The following is a 21026-nucleotide window of genomic DNA, read 5'->3' on the forward strand; positions in this document are numbered from 1 at the left end:
TTTTCAGTCTCTGCAACTGATCCATGGGGAAAGACCTACAATGGTACCTTGGGTTAAGTACTTAATTCGTTCCGGAGGTCCGTTCTCAACCTGAAACTGTTCTTAACCTGAAGCACCACTTTAGCTAATGGGGCCTCCTGCTGCTGTCGGCACCGCCAGAGCACAATTTCTGTTCTCATCCTGAAGCAAAGTTCTTAACCCGAGGTAATATTTCTGGGTTAGCGGAGTCTGTAACCTGAAGCGTATGTAACCTGAAGTGTATGTAACCTGAGGTACCACTGTACTGAAGAAGAATTGCTGTGCTCATTAGGCCTGACATCCCACCAAGACTGTGCAGATTGTATTCTTGCTAATAAAGAGTTAGCTACAACTTGCATGGTGTGATTTCTTGCCAGCTCACTCCTGGCAACTGGCCTGTCGTGATTGGTGCTGTCTACTCTCTCCACTGGCCAGCAGCAGTTTTCCAGGACTTCCTGGATTGAACCTGAGACCTTCCACATACCAGAACCACGTGCTCTTCCCACTGAACCAGACAGTCCTCCACTGCAGATCATGAAAATCGTGCCTGGATCTACACAGCTGACTGGTTCATGGATATGTTTATTTGCACAAACATTAAGTTGGGACTGGTCAGGTGTGTGGGGGAACACACCTTGTGAACCAGCCCTTAGTTTTGGTTAGTAAAGAAGATTTCTGAGCATGGAGAAGACGATCATTTCCCCCTTGGGGCAAAATGCAAAACCTGTTCGGTAACAGAGAAAATAAAATCCATCACATCAGCACACAAGTTGCACAATTGTTGCAAGTCACTGTCCATTAAATCGAGTCAAGTGATGTGACACTATTGCAACAACTGGATTAAATGTATTAAAGAGAAGCAAACAAGCATTGTGGTTTTGCACTGTTCTTTTGCCAACCTTGCCGTAAGGCAAAGCAAGGCAGCGATACTGTTGACGGCGGATTTGGAGCACCATCAATAGCAGCAAATGGACATGTTTCAATCAGTGCATCTTAAAGTTCTTGTTTCACTTTTTATGGCTGGGCTGTACTTTGTGTTGCCCAACTCAGGCACCAAAATGTATTGAGCCAGCCCTAGAGATGTGAAGGCCTGGCAAGGGACCTGAAAAACTGGAAACAAAACCCAGGAGCTTTTTCCATATTTCCATTTTGCCCGCCCACTTCAAACGTCAGGGGGAAATGGGGGTTGGAAAATGGGGTCGTCCCCATTTTATTGCTCCCCCCCCTCGCCCTCCACATCTCGAGGCAGCCCTCTTAAAACAACAAACTACCTCTTGTGCAAGTGGTCCTATTATTGCGTCTCTCTTGCTTCTCTTTTTAAAATCTGAACTGCAGTCTGCCGTGGCTCAACGGACAGCAGCAAATAAAAGCACAAAAATCTGGTACAACAACCTCAAAGAATGGAAGGCCCATAGCTCCATGGTAGAGCATCTGCTTTGCATGCAGAAGGTCCCAGGGTAAATTATTGGCATTTCTAAGTAAGGTTGGGAAAGACTCCCTGTCTGAAACTGTGGAGAGCTACTGCCAGTCATTGTAGATGCTGGTGGCAGTGTGGTCTAAAGCACTGAGCTTCTTGGGCTTGCCAACTGGAAGGTTGGCGGTTCAAATCCCTGTGACGGGGTGAGCTCCCATTGCTCTGTCCCAGCTCCTGCCAACCTAGCTGTTTGAAAGCACACCAGTGCAATTAGATAAATAGGTACCACTGAAGTGGGAAGGTAAACGGTGTTTCCGTGTGCTCTGGTTTCCGTCACGGTGTTCCGTTGTGCCAGAAGCATTTTAGTCCATAGCTGTCAACATTTCCTTTTTCTTGTGAGGAATTCTATTCGGAATAAGGGAATTTCCCTTAAAAAAAAGAGAAACGTTGACAGCTATGGTTTAGTCATGCTGGCCACATGATCCAAAAAGCTGTCTGTGGACAAACACTGGCTCCCTCAGCCTGAAAGTGCGATGAGCACCACAACCCCATAGTAGCCTTTGACTGGACTTACTTAACTGTCCAGGATTCCTTTACCTTTTTACCTTAGATAGACCAATGGTGTGACCCTGTTTAAGGCAACTTCCTAGGTTCCTCTTAGCTATGAGTTGCACACAGGATGATGGGGGGAAAGAGGTCGGCACTCATGCATCCTTAAATAGTTGTGTGGCAAAGGGTGTATTAGCCAGCATGACTGAAACAGCTGAAATTACCTCTTCTATGTCTTCTGTTAAAGACGTAGGAGCCCTGCCCCCTCTTTTTCACCTGGCCACCAGAATTGTGTGAGTGACAGTAGCTTAGTGGTACTGCATCTGTCTTGAATGCAAAAGGCCACAGGTTCAATCCTAGGCACCTCTGGGTTGGGCTGGGAACCCTGGAGTTCCTGCCAAAATTTTCATTTGAGTAATATTCTTAAAAAATAAATAGAGAGGGAGAGCTACGCAGCGCCCCTTCAGCGAAGCGGGAGGAGAAATGGAGCCCCTTCCATTTCTCCTCCCGCTTTGCTGGAGAGGCGCTGAGCAGAGAGGGAGAGAACATTTTTTTTATTGTTCTCCTCCTCTAAAACTAGGTGCGTCTTATGGTCGGGAGCGAAAAATATGGTAAATTTGAAGCTCTCCTGTGTAAGATGTACTTTAGCCCTACAGTTTTATGTTTAGCTCTGCAGTTTTATGTGTACAAAATGGGGCTAACCCAAGACATGAGGTTCAGTGGTGGGAACCCAAACTATCTAGCATTCACAATACTGTTGCATGCCACCCCAATCCCTGAGCAGTGGAAGATTCCAGGACTTCCAGGCACTTACCTGTTTCCTTTAAATGAGGGGCAGCAGAGTCTGTGGTGCTTTTAGGATATATTGTTTATTGACACATATATACAATCTGTGCAAAAGATGGAGGGGTTCACAGAATTTACTCCCCAGAAAGTCTTGCTTTTCCCATAGCCACAGCCTAGGATTCCAGCAGCAATCAAGCATGGTTCTCTCACTCTCTGGCTTCTGCCTGCTTCTGGCCCAGCTTACACGCACTCCACTCTGGCTATTGTATTTCTTACTACCAGCCAGGTGAGGTGGAGGCACCCATTTGCCCTCTGGCACAAAGCAACTTCATTTCCTATACCATGGGTAGACAAACTAAGGCCTGGGGGCTGGATCCGGCCCAATCGCCTTCTCAATCCAGCCCACGGACGGTCCAGGAATCAGCATGTTTTTATATGAGTAGAATGTGTCCTTTTATTTAAAATGCATCTCTGGGTTATTTGTGGGGCCTGCCTGGTGTTTTTACATGAGTAGAATGTGTGCTTTTATTTAAAATGCATCTTTGGGTTATTTGTCGGGCATAGGAATTCGTTCATCCCCCCCAAATATAGTCCGGCCCCCCACAAGGTCTAAGGGACAGTGGACCAGCCCCCTGCTGAAAAGGTTTGCTGACCCCTGTCTTATACTAATGACCAGATCCCTACTTAAAGGTAAAGGTAAAGGGACCCCTGACCATTAGGTCCGGTCGTGACCGACTCTGGGGTTGCGGTGCTCACCTCACTTTATTGGTCGAGGGAGCCTGCGTACAGCTTCCAGGTCATGTGGCCAGCATGACTAAGCTGCTTCTGGCGAACCAGAGCAGCGCACGGAAATGCCAGAGCGGTACCTATTTATCGCCTTGCACTTTGATGTGCTTTCAAACTGCTAGGTTGGCAGGAGCAGGGACAGAGCAAAGGGAGCTCACCCCGTCACGGGGATTCGAACCGCCAACCTTCTGATCGGCAAGTCCTAGGCCCTGTGGTTTAACCCACAGCGCCACGCGTGTCCCTAGACCCCTACTTAGGGCCCATTAACTCACCAAGAAACTTGCCTAGCTCCTTCAACAATGGAATCTCCCAAACTCATAACAATATAATATACTTTTAAAAAACAAAAAACTTTGGCTGTAGATCAGGTAGACGGACAGACAACAAAGCAGTTGAAATCAGGGTTGCAGGCACAAAAGAAATCCTAAACTGAGATCAGCAAGCACTGGGAGCCAGAAAGGTGCTTCAATTGCAGGAGACCTAGCATCCTCAAAGAAAAAGGAAGTGTTTTGTAAGGGGCAGAGGAATGAACCCCTGACCTGAGACATGCATGTTTCTCCCCACGCTCTGCTTATTCTCCTTTGAGAAGCAATTTCAAGAAACAGGAGCTTAATGTTTCATTTATCAATTGCTCAGCTTTGGGAGAAAGTTAAGGAGTTAATCTTCAGTATTCGAGCACAGAGATATATTTACCATTTACTGTTCTTCTTACCTATCTCTTTGCACTTTGAAATGCTTAACCATCCCTCTGCCAACTCTCTCTTTCCAGGCTGTTTCAGTGGCACACTCCTCAGTTACTCCTCCGTCTCTCCCACCTTTTATTTTCTCTCTCTACCCCCACCCACCAGTTTTGGTGCATTTTAGAAAAGGAGGAGGAGGAGGAGGAGGAGGAGGAGGAGGAGGAGAAGAAGGAGAAAGAGAAGGAGAAGAAGAAGTAGAAGGAGAAGGAGAAGGAGAAGGAGAAGGAGAAGGAAAAGGAGGAGGAGAAGGAGAAGGAGAAGAAATGAACAAAAATAACAATTAGCAACAAATCCTCCAAACTCTCCCTCTGCATTACAAAGATGGAAAGAAGCTGGAGCATGAAATACTGTGTGCTCTGACCTAACTCTCCTTTTCTCCTATAGGTTGGAAAATCTATTCAGAAATGGATCCTTTGGGTTCTTCTTTCTCTCTGAACTGCTTCCATTCCAGCTTGTCATGCAACTTTAAGAACTGCTAATTGGGCTTGCTTATTTTTATCCACATTCCGCATTTTTGTGCGTTTTTGGACCTTTATGTGTAGGCCTGTGGACAGAGGGTGTCTTATGTTTGCTGTTCTGGGTGCCTTTTCTGCTGAAGAGCAGGGAGAAATGCTTTAAATATATAAATATAAATATAAATATAAAAAAGATTGTCCAGTAAAGATGCAGGCTTACTAACAGAGGGAGAACTCAGGTAGGGATGAGGAACTCCTCCAGAAATTGCTGTCCGTCAACTCCTATCATCTCTGACCATTGGCCATGCTCGCAGGGGCTGATGGGAGCTGGAGTCCAACAAAATCTAGAGAGCCAAAAGTTCCCCATCTGTGAACTACGGCAAACCTCAACTTGTTTCAGGAGCTCTCTCTCTCTCTCTCTCTCTCTCTCTCTCTCTCTCTCCCCTCAAAAAGTTTGTCCTCCTTCACATTCTGTATCTACCAGTACATATGAAGTACAGTGGTACCTCGGGTTATAGACGCTTCAGGTTACAGATGCTTCAGGTTACAGACTCCGCTAACCCAGAAATAGTACCTCGGGTTAAGAACTTTGCTTCAGGATGAGAACAGAAATTGTGCGGTGGTGGCAGTGGGAAGCCCCATTAGCTAAAGTGGTACCTCAGGTTAAGAACAGTTTCAGATTAAGAACGAACCTCTGGAACGAATTAAATCCTTAACCCAAGGTACCACTGTATGGGGGGATTATGTGGTTACTTATGCTCTATAATAACAGTAACTATTAGAATAACAATAAAAATTATTTGTAATCTGAAAATATGTAGCTGTTTATAAAGAGCAATTAAGTATTAGGCCTTGCACGAACTCCCTTTGCAACATTGTGCAACCTTTCTATATACATACGGTATATCCTGTATCAACTGTTTTAAACTGACGTTGCTAAATTGTATACTGGAAAATGGGCCAGGGACCTGTGGCTCTTCAAATTTTGCTGGACTCCCAACTCCCATCATCCCCCAACCAGTGGCCATGTTGGCTGGGGCTGATGGATGTCGGAAACCAGCAAAAAATCTGGGGTGGGGTACCACAGACTCCTCAACCCTGTCACAGATGTAATGTTTGATAACATTTCACAGTGAACTGTTCTGAAAAATCCTTATGGCTCTTTCTTTCTGCTTGTGTCAAAACAAATTGTTTTTCTCCTGCCCCATAGGACACTATCTATCTTAAGGGATAAACGAGATTTGGATTTCCCTTGTAATGGTTTTTGTATGCTGTTTGCTATCAATAGTGATTACTGAGGAAGCACACACAAATCCACGGAAAGGTGAATAAACAAATGGGAGATGAAATAGATATATAGATAGATACATACATATACACAGAAGATTGGCAAAATAATTCTACCTCCTCTGTAGTTTCCAGGCCTGTTTTTCAAGTGTGTTTGGAATCAAAGTATTAGTCTGATAATGATGTACAAACATCCAATTATTTATTTGAAATATTAGCTCTCATATCTCCAAGAAAGGAGCCCTTGAAGCTTGTTTGGCTGTTGCTGTTTTCCTTGTTCAAACAAATGCACATTTCTTCCCATTTTCTGATGTTTAGAGTCCGGGGCGGGGGGAGCTTATCTTATGGTTTTTAAACACCTGAAGTTGATGGTAAAAATAATTATATTTTCATTGAGCATATTTGGAAATATGATTGAAATCTCTCTCTTTTGATCTGAAATGTGGGCATCACGGGCTCCTTTTGTTCTCTCTCAAAATCATATTATCCAAAATATATTTGAAAGTGTTAAAGCTATCCAGATGTTTTGCAAAATGAAGATTAGCTTCCCATTCAACTCCTCTAGTTTCAATTTCAAAAGAACCATTTAATATCGTTTTTTGCATCCTGAGTATATTTAGAGAGGGACAGCCATCTTCTGAATGGTCTAAAATGACCTCATACATTAAGGGTGGCCAATAAGATTGAAGGGAGTGGTTTTTCAAAGGGATTCAGAAATGGGACTGGAAGGGTTTGGTAACCATAGCAACTGCTTCAGTGATGTTAATCATTATGCTAATGGTGATTGGCACTTAGGGGTTTGACCGTAGGTTCTGTGCACTTTCCAGTAGCTTTAATTGCTGAAGGGCAGAAAATGATAGTTTGATTCTATGAAGATGACACCAAAGAATCTTAAAATAATTTGAAGGAATTTGCAAAAGAAATCAGGAAATGCAAATTATGCATGGTCTTTGGTCGGGGATGCTAGGAGTTTTAGTTCAGCAATGTGTGGAGGCTCAAAGTTTCTTCACATCTGGGTTAAATGATACAACTCTAGGTGTATTTGCAGGCCAGCATCCCTCAACCTGGTGCCTTCCGGATGTTTTGAACCACAACTACTATCAGCTCCAGATGTCATGGCCTATGATCAGGGATGATGTAGTCCAAGAACATCTATCTAGGGGGCACTAGGTTGGGAGAGGCTGGCCTAGGGACTCTTGCTTTCAGAGCAGAAGGACAGGAGGTCCTGCAGAAACAGAAAGAGCTCATGACTTACATCCTTGTGTCATTTTGTGTCACATCACTCCTTCTGATCCTCTTCAAAACCTCTCGTTATTGTAAGACTGCTTTTTTGGGGGACGATGGTCCATTTGCCTCAAATCTGACTTGACTGCTTGATTCTTAATTCCCATCAGTGTCAGCCAGCACATCAGTCCAAAACAGCTGGAAGGCACCAACTTGGTGAAGCCTGCCGTAGGGTGAAATGGGGCAAAGGCAAGGGCAGGATCCTTGTAGCTTTCCCATATGTGTAGAATGGGGAATTTTTGGAGTGGTGCAGCTTTTTTCATCTATGTATTTCAGACTCCCTCTCCCACAAATCCTACTTTTGCACAGATTTTAAAAGCCCTATTCTCCCTTGTACATCATGACCCTATCTAACCATGGGCCTCAAATAATCAAAGTCCACCTTTCAAAACCCACAAAATCATAAGGGTTTCAGCCAGCCTCTTTCGCTCTCCTTCTAACAGTAGGCACTAGCCAGTTATTGTGTTTATCTTTATGCTGCAAAAAAGGCTGGATTTTCTTATTCTTGCAGGTGCAGTCCTTCTTACAGGCACAAGAGTTGGTCAGCTGGCAACCCTACAAAAGCATAAAGACGAATTGATCACCCTAGTAGTTACGAGTTGCTTGGCAGCCCTATACCTAGCACACCTGCTTGATTTGTGAATATTATTTAGGAAGTGAACCAATGTCACTATGCTCACAGGTTCTTGACAGGAAAGCTCAGATTCAATTTTGAGGGAAGGTAGAGAATAGGTGAAAATCATTTCAATACATGTGTAGGAGGAACAAAAGGACAAAGGGTCTAGAAGTCACAACATTGGGCAACTTACAGTTCTTTAAACAAATATAAAATTGAGGAATTGCTCAGTTGGTAGAGCATGAGACTCTTAATCTCAGGGTTGTGGGTTTGAGCCCCACGGTGGGCGAAAGATTCCTGCATAGCAGGGGGTTGGGCTAGATGACCCTTGGTGGTCCCTTCCAACTCTACAATTCTATGATTTCATGTTTCCTTTATTTGTCACAACTGGATTTTAATAACCTTACTTGTTTTCAACTATTTATTATAAATGTTTTAATCTTTTGTGTCCTCCCTAGAGTCGCTGGGTTGACAAACTGATAAATGATTACCATGGAGGCAGCACAGAAACAGAGAGACATGGGACTGATTTTCAGGTCTGCTTTCTTCCGCTAAGGAGTTATTATTGTAGTATCTTGCAATGATAAAATTCAGGTTCAAATCATTGTTATAAAAGGACTTAATTAATGCACAAAGGCACCAAAGGAGCGTCAGTCTGAAATTTATAAAAATCATGTAAATTGTGCCCCAGAGGAAACAGTCAGCACATCATGTGCAAAGCCAGAATTGTCAAAGGATCTGTTCATTTCCCACAATTCTTCGCAGCTACAGTTCCATGCAGAATCTGTCATCAGGCGAATAATATACACTCTTATAACAATGTCCCAATTCAATTTGTGATGTTCCCTTAGCTACTGTTTTAGAAAGTTCCGGAGCACCCGTGATTTAACCCCTGCTACCTCCATAGAATCATAGAGTTGGAAGAGACCACAAGGGCCATCGAGTCCAACCCCCTGCCAAGCAGGAAACACCATCAGAGCACTCCTGACATATGGTTGTCAAGCCTCTGCTTAAAGACCTCCAAAGTAGGAGACTCCACCACACTCCTTGGCAGCAAATTCCACTGTCGAACAGCTCTTACTGTCAGGAAGTTCTTCCTAATGTTTAGGTGGAATCTTCTTTCTTGTAGTTTGGATCCATTGCTCCATGTCCGCTTCTCTGGAGCAGCAGAAAACAACCTTTCTCCCTCCTCTATGTGACATCCTTTTATATATTTGAACATGGCTATCATATCACCCCTTAACCTCCTCTTCTCCAGGCTAAACATGCCCAGCTCCCTTAGCTGTTCCTCATAAGGCATCGTTTCCAGGCCTTTGACCATTTTGGTTGCCCTCCTCTGGACACGTTCCAGTTTGTCAGTGTCCTTCTTGAATTGTGGTGCCCAGAACTGGACACAGCACTCCAGGTGAGGTCTGACCAGAGCAGAATACAGTGGCACTATTACTTCCCTTGATCTAGATGCTATACTCCTATTGATGCAGCCCAGAATTGCATTGGCTTTTTTAGCTGCCGCGTCACACTGTTGGCTCATGTCAAGTTTGTGGTCAACCAAGACTCCTAGATCCTTTTCACATGTACTGCTCTCAAGCCAGGTGTCACCCATCTTGTATTTGTGCCTCTCATTTTTTTTGCCCAAGTGCAATACTTTACATTTCTCCCTGTTAAAATTCATCTTGTTTGTTTTGGCCCAGTTCTCTAATCTGTCAAGGTCGTTTTGAAGTGTGATCCTGTCCTCTGGGGTGTTAGCCACCCCTCCCAGTTTGGTGTCATCTGCAAATTTGATCAGGATGTCCTTGAGTCCATCATCCAAGTCGTTGATAAAGATGTTGAATAAGACCGGGCCCAAGACAGAACCCTGTGGCACCCCACTAGTCACTCTTCTCCAGGATGAAGAGGAACCATTGATGAGCACTCTTTGGGTTCGGTCAGTCAGCCAGTTACAAATCCACTGAGTGGTAGCATAGTCAAGACCGCATTTTACCAGTTTCTTTACAAGAATATCATGGGGCACCTTGTCAAATGCCTTGCTGAAATCAAGGTAGGCTACATCCACTGCGTTCCCTTCATCTACCAGGCTTGTAATTCTGTCAAAAAACGAGATCAGGTTAGTCTGACATGACTTATTTTTCAGAAATCCATGCTGACTATTGGTGATCACAGCATTCCTTTCTAGGTGCGCACAGACTGTTTGCTTAATGATCTGCTCCAGAATCTTCCCTGGTATTGATGTCAGACTGACTGGGCGGTAATTATTTGGGTCCTCTCTTTCCCCCTTTTTGAAAATAGGGACAACATTTGCCCTCCTCCAGTCTGCCGGGACTTCGCCTGTTCTCCAGGAATTCTCAAAGATGACTGCCAGTGGTTCTGAGATCACATCTGCCAGTTCTTTTAATACTCTTGGATGCAGTTCATCTGGCCCTGGAGACTTGAATACATCTAAACTGGCCAAGTATTCTTGTACTATCTCCTTAGTTATTACAAGAATCTCTCCATCATGATCTAGATTTCTCAGCCATGTATCCTCCATGTGATGGCATCAAAATCTCAGCCCAGATTTTTCTCCATTTAATACTGTACAGATTTAGCCTTTCCAGATAAGTAAAAACAAACAAAAACCCTGTTACCAACAACAACCCATTTCCCACATCTCAGCAACCCGTTTGCAAATTACACACCCCTGTCCTTGGAAGCACTCTTAATTCAGAAACTGGTCAGCAGAGGGTGCCATACCCTCATGTCAGCATATTGAAGCCGTTATATGCATGGTTAAGGAATGAGCCACTTTGTTTGGAGGAATGTTGGATGGAACTACCGGGTCAGGTAATACATATTCCCACTGCTCCGCTAATTTGAGTGGAAGACAACCACTTCTCATTCCCCTCTTCTAAATTAGATCAATGAGAGACATAGATAAACAAGGAGATTTTTATTTAGTATGGCATGCCTTTATAGATAGATGGTCAGACTAATGGTCAGACACGGTGTAAGGCAGGGGTCAGCAAACTTTTTCAGCAGGGGGCCAGTCCACTGTCCCTCATACCTTGTGGGGGGCCGGACTATATTTGGGGCAGGGGGAATGAACGAATTCCTATACCCCACAAATATCTTTTTTCTTTGAGGATGCTAGGTCTCCTGCAACTGAAGCACCTTTCTGGCTCCCAGTGCTTGCTGACCTCAGAGGATTTCTTTTGTGCCTGCAACCCTGACTTGACCTGCTTTGCTGTCTGTCCGTCTACTTGATCTACAGCCAAAGTTTTTTGTTTTTTAAAAAAATATATTGTATTGTTGTGAGTTTGGAAGATTCCATTGTTGAAAGAGCTAGCCAAGTTTCTTGGTGAGTTAACGGGCCCTAAATAGGGGGTCTGGTCATTAGTATAAGACAGGGGTCAGCAAACCTTTTCAGCAGGGGGCCGGTACACTGTCCCTCAGACCTTGTGGGGGGCCGGACTATATTGGGGGGGGGAGATGAACGAATTCCTATGCCCCACAAATAACCCAGAAATGTGTTTTAAATAAAAGTGTTATGTACTGATGTTCTCACCCTGGTCCAGCAGGGGGATACTGTAGATAGTTCAGGTCCACATATGCAAATAAAGGATCGAAAGTGACATTCAGTGATTGGATAGTTACAGAAAATGGTTACTGTTGCGTTCTAGTGAAGCTCTATATAAGCAGGCTGGCTGAACCCTTCAGTTCAGTTCTGTTCTGGCCTGTGAATAAACAAGAGCTGTTTGAAGAATCGCTGTGTCGTCTGATATGTTCACCCACAACTTAACTCTGGCGACGAAGGTGGGATCGATGGACAACAGAGCACAGCCAGATGCAGCCACCCTCTGAGCTGAAACACCGAGCAAAATCACTGAACGTCACTTTTGATCCCTTATTTGCATATGTGGACCTGAACTATCTACAGTATCTACCTGCTGGACCAGGGTGAGAACTTCAGTACATAACAAAAAGCACACATTCTACTCATGTAAAAACACGCTGATTCCCGGAACCGTCCGTGGGCCGGATTTAGAAGGCGATTAGGCCGGATCCGGCCCCCAGGCCTTAGTTTGCCTACCCATGGTGTAAGGCAACTTCCTATGCACAAGCTGATCCAAAGTATGCTTGCCCAGAAGTCCCACGGAGTGCTCCCCAGTAACCTTGCAAAGGACGGCCGCATCCTAGCAAAGTGCACTAACCGCTATGCCCCACTGACTGAGATCAAGGCTGCAGCCCAAAGCACCGCCGGGCACAACTAGGAAGCAAACGGACTCCGAAGTCTGCCAGGTTCAGATTCCAGGCTCGGCTGTTTCCGGCAAGTTCGGATTCCGGACTCGGCTGTTTCCGCCGGCCCAACTCGCCGATCCCGCGCTGTACGTAAGAATCCTCGAGGAAAGGCGCACGCGCATTCCACCTCGGAGAGAGCGGCCGTTGGCGTCCAAGATGGCGGCTGCGCTGGCTGAGGGGAGCGCGGCCGGCGCCGAGACCGAGGCCGCGGCTGTTCCGCCCATGGCGGGGCTGGAGATGGTCCAGCAGGGAGCCGAAGCCCGGGTCTACCGGGGCCTCTTCCTAGGCCGGCCAACTGTGGTGAAGCACCGCTTCCCGAAGCGTTACCGGCACCCGCTGTTGGAGGAGCGTCTGAGCCGCAGGCGGACGGCGCAGGAGGCCCGCTCGCTGCTTCGCTGCCGGCGGGCAGGTGGGCGGGCGCCTCGAGACTGGACTGCGCGGGGAGGGGGGCGCGGGCTGGGATTCTATCTCCTTTAAATTGCATGGCCGGCCCACCGCTTTGCAAGGAGTGCGGTTGGGAATTGCAAGCAAAGCAGCCACGCAGCTCGATTCCAGTCGTTACTGACCGAAACTAATCCCCCCCCCCCCTGCAATAGGCAAAGAAGCTGAGGACTGGTTATTGAAGGCGGTGGGCTAAGCCACAGGTGTTTTGGACAGGCAGGCGCCCCAGCAAACAGGGTCGCCGCTCTTGTTTTCGCCCCTTCCAAAAGTTCATAAGGGTGCTCACTTTCGTTGGAGTATAATAAATATATTTTAAGTCTGCTCGGTAGATCTAAAAAGTGCCCTGGTAATGTTGGGGAAGGGGAAAGAACACCCCACCCCCAAGATTAACAGATTTCCCCCCCCCCCTGTGGGCTTGTTAAAAAAAAAGAAGCCACAATTCTCTGTTCCCTATTTTTGTATGGGGGTGGTGGTGTGTGATTTGTAGTTTAGTGAAAAGCATCCTATACACTTGTTCTGACCACTCACAGGTAGCCCAAACTCTTGGTTTGGCACACATGAAAAACAGGAAGCATCCAATGGATGACAAAAAAGGAGAAAAGGTTTTAAAGATGCGTAAGAGTAATGCATTATTAGGACATTAATTATTTTAAAAAATTACTCTGTTAGGGCAGTACTCATTCACATTTTGGGCCCTGGACCCACCTTTAGCCCAACACATTTGCAGACCCATTTTTTTTGTCCATATATTTTCATGGCGGTGGTACCACTGCTGTTGGTCCTGACCCACTAGTTGAAAACCAATGTTTCAGGGAGTACTGCGGTCTTGGGCTAGGAATTTACAAGGAATTACCATTTTCTAAAAGCTGTGTTTTAATCTTCAAAGTTTTGCTAGGTCTGTTGAGGAAGTTCAGAATCTGAAATGACAGAACTATGCATAGCTAGGGTGAGATAACTGTGTTGTTCTTAATGGAGTGGTGGTTCCATTGGTTTAAAGCCCCTCATGTGCTGCACACTCTTAGCTCCTTTGCCTTGCTACACACCACCCTCTTCCTAGATCCCTTGGATTCTGTGACAGAAAAGAAGTTAAGATGCGTAGCTGCAGCTTATACTGTCTTGCCACAACACAGTGAAGGCTGCTATAGAGCTGAGAGGGCTACTAAATGAGAAATATGCCTGCAACCTCCGTGTAACAGAGGTGTTCTTGCATGTGTTCTGGAGACTTGAAGCAGGGGTAGTCTTTGTCTTGACTTCTTAACTTTTCAGAACCTATTTAAGGTAGATTATGTACAGGAACAGGGACACGGGTAGCGCTGTGGGTTAAACCACAGAGCCTAGGACTTGCCGATCAGAAGGTTGGTGGTTCAAATCCCCACGACGGGGTGAGCTCCCATTGCTTGGGCCCTGCTCCTGCCAACCTAGCAGTTCGAAAGCACGTCAAATTGCAAGTACATAAATAGGTACCGCTCCGGTGGGAAGGTAAACGGCGTTTCCGTGCTCTGCTCTGGTTTGCCAGAAGCAGCTTAGCCATGCTGGCCACATGACCCGGAAGCTGTACCCCAGCTCCCTCGGCCAATAAAGCAAGATGAGCGCCGCAACCCCAGAGTCGGTCACAACGACCTAATGGTCAGGGGTCCCTTTACTTTTATGTACAGGAACAGCTTGGCTGGCCAGAAGCAGCCTTTAGTTTCTTTACCTGACAAGGGGTACAGATGCTTGAACTTGCATGTGTATTCACTGCAAAAAAAGCTTTATTTGCTCTGAAGACTTGTCTGTATTTGAAGCTGTCTAATTATGATGTATAATTTTTGGTTGATGTACAAAGCTGAGGACTAATTGTTTATGGTTGTACTCTTTTTTTAGGGATCTCTGCACCTGTTGTATACTTTGTGGACTATGTTTCCAATTGTATATATCTTGAAGATATTGTGGGCTCAACTACAGTCCGGGACTATATTATGTCTGAACAGCAATCTAGAAATGATTCCAGCAACCTTATTCTGCTAGCAGAGAAGATTGGTGAGATTCTGGCACATATGCATGATGAAGATCTTGTGCATGGGGATCTCACAACTTCTAACATGCTGCTACGACCACCAGCAGCAAAAAAGATGGAACTGGTGTTAATAGATTTTGGACTAAGCTTTATTTCTGCCCTACCTGAGGACAAGGGTGTTGATTTGTATGTCTTGGAGAAAGCCTTTTTGAGCACCCACCCGAATACAGAGGCTCTATTCAAAGCACTATTGAAGAAGTACTCGGCTGTATCTAAAAAATCGGCTCCAGTGATTAAAAAACTGGATGAAGTGCGGCTCAGAGGAAGAAAAAGATCCATGGTTGGATAAAAGAACACAGTGTGCACTGCAAAGAGTATTTAAATATCTTCAGTTATGTTACATTATGAAATAAATTTTAGCCTTTTTCATTGCTTTGTATTTATACAACAACTATGTTGGGGTTTTAGGACTTGACAGTATTTTGAGGCTGCTAGAGCACTACAATTCCACTTGCATCTGCTTATTTTCTTGAAGCAAACGGTTTCATACCGGCAACTGAAAAAATGAGTATTGAAAAAGAATATGAAAATGAAATAAATGCCAGACATTTCTTAGGTTGGGTTTATGTAGTCCAGTTATGTAGTCCTCCCAGTGCAAGATGGCCAGACTCCTGTTCACAGTTTGCATCACAGCCCCTTGTGCCAAATGGTAAATTGTCTTTAAAGGAAGTATCTTTAGCAGCCAGATTCAGTTTGGCACTTTTAAGCTTGCTGCAGTCAATGAGTTTAGGTCAGCTTCACTATATAGGAATAGGCTGTTGTGTTGCAACCCTGTCTACACATGTGAGTGTAAGCCTCGTTGAGTCCACTGGGCGTTGCTTACAAGTAAACATGTAGAGCAGTGTTTCCCAACCGGTGTTCCGCGGAACACTAGTGTGCCGCGAGACGTTGCCTGGTGTGCCGTGGGAGGGAGGCGGGCGAGTCGGGCGGCGAGAGGCGGGGCGGCGGCGGCGAGGAGAGGCCGCCCAGCGCGGGGCTCTCGCCGTTTGCCTGCCTGGCTGCCTGCGTGGCGCTGACGTCACGGGGCTGTAACGTGCCCCACATAGGCACACGCGGGGCGGCGAGCGAGCTCCCTCCCACATCCCATCGCCGCTCGCTTCGGCTGGCCTACTGGGCTGTCGCAGGCGGAAGGCCTGCGCATGCGCGAGGTTTTCGCGCCTTCGGGATTCCCTTCACGCCTTCCTCCTCCCGGGTCCTTGAGAGCGCGGGAAGCGGCAGCGCGAGACCGGCGTTGAGCCTGGTAGGTATTGCGCTTGCCAAGGCAGTCATTTGGGAAATGAAAACTTGCAAAGCAAGCAACCAGTTCAATCTGAAGTACGTGTATGCTTAATATCCTGTATCTGAAACCTGTTCTGCCCCCTCCCCCACACTTGGTGCCATTTTCATCTACACATGCAGCAGAGTAAGTTGACCCAGAATAGTACCAATTCAGATGGCAGATGGGAGAATGACAGTGCTGAATGCTTTCCCATGTAGAACAGTCCCTGCAAATAAAAACCTAGAATAGAATCATAGAATCATAGAGTTGGAAGAGACCACAAGGGCCATCGAGTCCAACCCCCTGCCAAGCAGGAAACACCATCAGAGCACTCCTGACATATGGTTGTCAAGCCTCTGCTTAAAGACCTCCAAAGTAGGAGACTCCACCACACTCCTTGGCAGCAAATTCCACTGTCAAACAGCTCTTACTGTCAGGAAGTTCTTCCTAATGTTTAGGTGGAATCTTCTTTCTTGTAGTTTGGATCCATTGCTCCGTGTCCGCTTCTCTGGAGCAGCAGAAAACAACCTTTCTCCCTCCTCTATGTGACATCCTTTTATATATTTAAACATGGCTATCATATCACCCCTTAACCTCCTCTTCTCCAGGCTAAACATGCCCAGCTCCCTTAGCCGTTCCTCATAAGGCATCGTTTCCAGGCCTTTGACCATTTTGGTTGCCCTCCTCTGGACACGTTCCAGTTTGTCAGTGTCCTTCTTGAATTGTGGTGCCCAGAACTGGACACAGTACTCCAGGTGAGGTCTGACCAGAGCAGAATACAGTGGCACTATTACTTCCCTTGATCTAGATGCTATACTCCTATTGATGCAGCCCAGAATTGCATTGGCTTTTTTAGCTGCTGCGTCACACTGTTGGCTCATGTCAAGTTTGTGGTCAACCAAGACTCCTAGATCCTTTTCACATGTACTGCTCTCAAGCCAGGTGTCCCCCATCTTGTATTTGTGCCTCTCATTGTTTTTGCCCAAGTGCAATACTTTACATTTCTCCCTGTTAAAATTCATCTTGTTTGTTTTGGCCCAGTTTTCTAATCTGTCAACCTAGCATATTTGGAAGAGGGATGCTAGCCTAACCATTACCTTCTATGCTGCTACTATTTTTTTATTTTTTTATTACATAAGTAAAAAGTGACCTTTCCCCATCTGGCATGGTGGTGTGCCTCAAGATTTTTTTCATGAAACAAGTGTGCCTTTGCCCAAAAAAGGTTGGGAAACACTGATGTAGAGGAATGTGCCATATGACAGCAGTGCTAGGATTGAACACTAAGTATACTGAGAGTAAAGAGTGAGGGGATGTGAAATGGTGGTTTCTCTCATATATTGTCTATCTTTTGCTCTGATGGTGGATATTCTTTAATGAAGACAATCTGCTTTGATGGCAGGTGCAGCCCCAGCGAATTATTCATTTCATTTCTATACTGAATATATATATCTCAAAGTGGTTTACAAACCTACATTATAACATCAAATAAAGCAACCCAAACAAAACATTACAGAAGAAAGTCAAGTTTACATTCAAAGCAACATAATTAACAGCAAACTAAAATATTTTAGAGATTTCAAAATTAATGATTACAAAACAGGTCAGCTACAGAATGCACACTTAATGCAGCAAAGTTAACAAAGCTAGCATTTTTTTTAAAAAAAATCAAAATAAAACATTACTAAAGGAAGTCAAATATAAAATGCACACTTAAAGCTAAATAAATAAATAGTTCAGTAGCACCAACACGGCTACCTACCTGAATCTTAAAGTAGCATAATTAGCAAGAGAGAAAAAATAATATAAGCATAGAGCAGGAGTCAGCAAACTTCAGCAATGGGCCAGTCCACTGTCCCTCAGACCTTGTGGGAGGCCGGACTATATTTTTTTGGGGGAAAGAATGAATTCCTATACCCCGCAAATAACCCAGAGATCCATTTTAAATAAAAGGACACATTCTACTCGTGTAAAAACATGCTGATTCCTGGACTGTCCGCAGGCCGGATTTAGAAGGCAATTGGGCTGGATCTGCCCCCCACAGGCCTTAGTTTGCCTACCTATGGCATAGAACATATCTGCTGTTATTGCTGCAAATCCTGCCGATGATGGTTCATGGTGGGCGGTGGCTGTGGAAGGTCAGGCTCTATGACCTGGGTCTGCACTAAGAGTCACCTGAGTTAGTCTCTGGCCTCTTCAGTCTCAGCTTTTGTAGCTGGAGTCAGCCAGGGCCAGTGGAAAATGGTCTGCAAGGCAGGGAGCAGGTCTTCAAGAACTCCAGCAAAGATGGATGAGTTGGATGGAGGAAGCAAGCAGAACAACCCATTTCCACTGTAGAAAAGCTTCCTTCCCTCGCTAATTCCACCCACAGGCTGCACCTGACATCAAAGCAGCAGAGTGAAGAAGACAAAGAGCATCTGATCATGTATACATATGTGGGAGTAAATCTTTGTTCACTAGGTGCAAGTAGGTATATTTAGGAGTGGCCTGTAGCTATGTGGAAGGTTGAGGGTTAAAGCTTGCAATTCAAAGTACGCTTAGCTTGACAGCAAGATTGTATGAAGTTATGATTATGCTCATTTTTCAATATACAGTGGTACCTCGGGTTAAGTACTTAATTCGTTCCAGAGGTCCGTTCTTAACCTGAAACACCACTTTAGCTAGTGGGGCCTCCTGCTGCCGCCGGAGCATGATTTCTGTTCTCATCCTGAAGCAAAGTTCTTAACCTGAATAACTATTTCTGGGTTAGCGGAGTCTGTAACCTGAAGCGTTCTCATTCTGAAGCAAAGTTCTTAACCCAAGGTACTATTTCTGGGTTACCAGAGCCTGTAACCTGAAGCATCTGTAACCTGAAGTGTCTGTAACCTGAGATACCACTGTATATATATATGCAGTTCAGAAAGGAAAGAAATCAAATGCCCAAAATGAGAAAAATAGTAGGTAAGCATATCAACATACCATTTGTCTTTTTTGACCAGCTGCTAGGGTTCCAACTACTGAAACATTTCAGAAATGCATTATAGAACCCAGCCTCTGTATATTGGAGGCAACTTGATGCAGCTGATAGAAATGTTTCTGTCTGCTGTTGGCATTGGCAGAAGTGCTGGCAGAGGCTGGAAGCATCTCACATGTGCTACTTCCCATCAATGTAAATGTGATGAAGACTGCATTCTATCCTCTTATCTGGGAAGTAAGCACCATTGAACTCAGTGATTACACTGTGATGGCTGCATATGTGCATTTACTTGAAAGTAATTACTGTATCGAGTGCAGTGAGACTTTGTCAATATGCATAGGAGAGAACTGTATGGTTCCCTCTTATGAAACAGCTCTAAGCAGAGATTACAGATGGTGATTCAGAATTTGCCAACGTTTTTATTTTATTTATTAAATCTGTATAGCACCCTTCATCCAAAGATCTCGGGGTGATTCACAACATTAAAAAAAAAAAAACATGTTTCTGTCTTAAATTCCTTGGATTTAAGCAACATGTTTTTCTGATGTGCTTCCTTTTGGTTTGGCTGGCAGAAATTAAACAATATGCTGCTTTCACCCCCTCCCTCTATCTGCAGCAACTTTAAAGAGAAGATGCACCGACGCCCTGGGTCCTACCGTGCAGTTTGGAGAGGGGCGGCTGCATATCTACTCGGAAGTAAATCCCACCGAGTTAATGCACAGGGGCAAGTGCGCAGAGGACTGCAGGCTCAGCTTTGCATTCCTGTGCACTCTTACCTGAGAGCCAACCCAGCGGTGTGACGCAGAGGGGTCGCTGGGCCCGCTCACGGGCATAGCAGGAACAGACAACCGAGCGCAATGGAGAGACGCGCGGCCAGAGAACGTGTAGCATCACTCCATTCGGGCGGAGAAAGGACAACGCATTCCTTACGCTCCCCTGAAGGGGGCGTGGAGTGACTTCCAAGATAGCACAGCGGCAGCGCGCAAAGCTTTGAGATCTAGCCCCCTCGAGAGCTTGCGAGTTCGAGGCGGCTGTGCTCTGCTCTTCCCCGTGCAAGCGTCCTAGCGCCCCGGGCTGCTTGTGTCCGAGGCGTATTCACTTACTTGCGAGAGAAAAACGGTTCCCGGCCTAGTGCCCGCTTCCCCTGTGGGTCCCGGGTTCCACCGGCCAGGGCATAGTTTTAGCACGCCATCGGCGCCCTGCTTCCTGGTCTTCGGCAGCGCTCACGTCTGAATAGTCCCCAAGATATTCACGTCTGAATAGTCCCCAAGATAGCAGCGAGCAAGCTCAGTTCCTCAGCTTCCGCGTTCCAGCCTAGCCAGTCAGAAATTATCAAATATTCATGGCTGATGAATTCAAGTTGGGGTTGCTCCGAAATAAATGAACGTCGGAATGGCACCTCAAACTCATTTCTGGCCCCGATGTGAATGCAATCTCGCAACACGTTACATTACGTCTTCTTCTTGTTCATTTTTTTTATTTCTTTATTTAATAAACCACCCTATACCCTGCGGTCTCATGGCGGTTCACAGAATAAAATCAAGATCTACAACCAAAAAATACCTAATAAAAATACAGTGGTACCTCGGGTTAAGTACTTAATTCGTTCTGGAGGTCCGTTCTTAACCTGAAACTGTTCTTAACCTGAAGCACCACTTTAGCTAATGGGTCCTACTGCTGCCGCCACACAATTTCTGTTCTCATCCTGAAGCAAAGTTCTTAACCCGAGATAATATTTCTGGGTTAGCGGAGTCTGTAACCTGAAGCGTATGTAACCTGAGGTACCTCTGTAAAAACAAGCTAATAGCCCCCCTCCCCCATCACATTTTTACAGGGCATAGATGTAAATTGGATCAACCTGGTTAAAAAGGATCGTTTTTGCCTGGCGCCTAAAGATGTACAATGAAGGCACCAGGCGAACTTCCCTGGGGAGAGCATTCCACAGACGGGGAGCCACTGCAGAGAAGGCCCATTCTTCTGTTGCCACCCTCCGAACCTCTGGAGGAGGGGACACACAAAGGAGGGCCTCAGAAGATCCTTGAGGTGTTGCGGTCCTGAGCCGTTTAAGGCTTTATAGGTCAAAACCAGCACTTTGAATTGGGCCAGGA

General features: G+C 45.6%; 1 protein-coding gene and 1 long non-coding RNA gene across 2 annotated transcripts in view; both read left to right on the forward strand.

Moving 5' to 3' along the window:
* Positions 1–21026, forward strand: part of LOC308588438 — a 243543-nt gene that overhangs the window by 22174 nt on the left and 200343 nt on the right. The window lies entirely within an intron of this gene.
* Positions 12193–15076, forward strand: TP53RK (TP53 regulating kinase). Its single transcript, XM_081196709.1, has 2 exons — positions 12193–12619; positions 14515–15076. The coding sequence occupies exons 1-2, from the start codon at positions 12367–12369 to the stop codon at positions 14994–14996; spliced, it is 735 nt and encodes a 244-aa protein (XP_081052835.1). The 5' UTR covers positions 12193–12366; the 3' UTR covers positions 14997–15076.

The sequence above is a fragment of the Podarcis bocagei genome (assembly GCF_964188305.1).
Source record: "Podarcis bocagei genome assembly, chromosome: 5".
Taxonomy (NCBI): Eukaryota; Metazoa; Chordata; class Lepidosauria; order Squamata; family Lacertidae; genus Podarcis; species Podarcis bocagei.

Coding starts and splice junctions, on each gene's coding strand:
- TP53RK (XM_081196709.1), top strand. CDS start 12,367: ATGGCGGCTGCGCTGGCTGAGGGGAGCGCGGCCGGCGCCGAGACCGAG. Junction 12,620..14,514: donor GCTTCGCTGCCGGCGGGCAG/GTGGGCGGGCGC, acceptor CTCTTTTTTTAG/GGATCTCTGCACCTGTTGTA.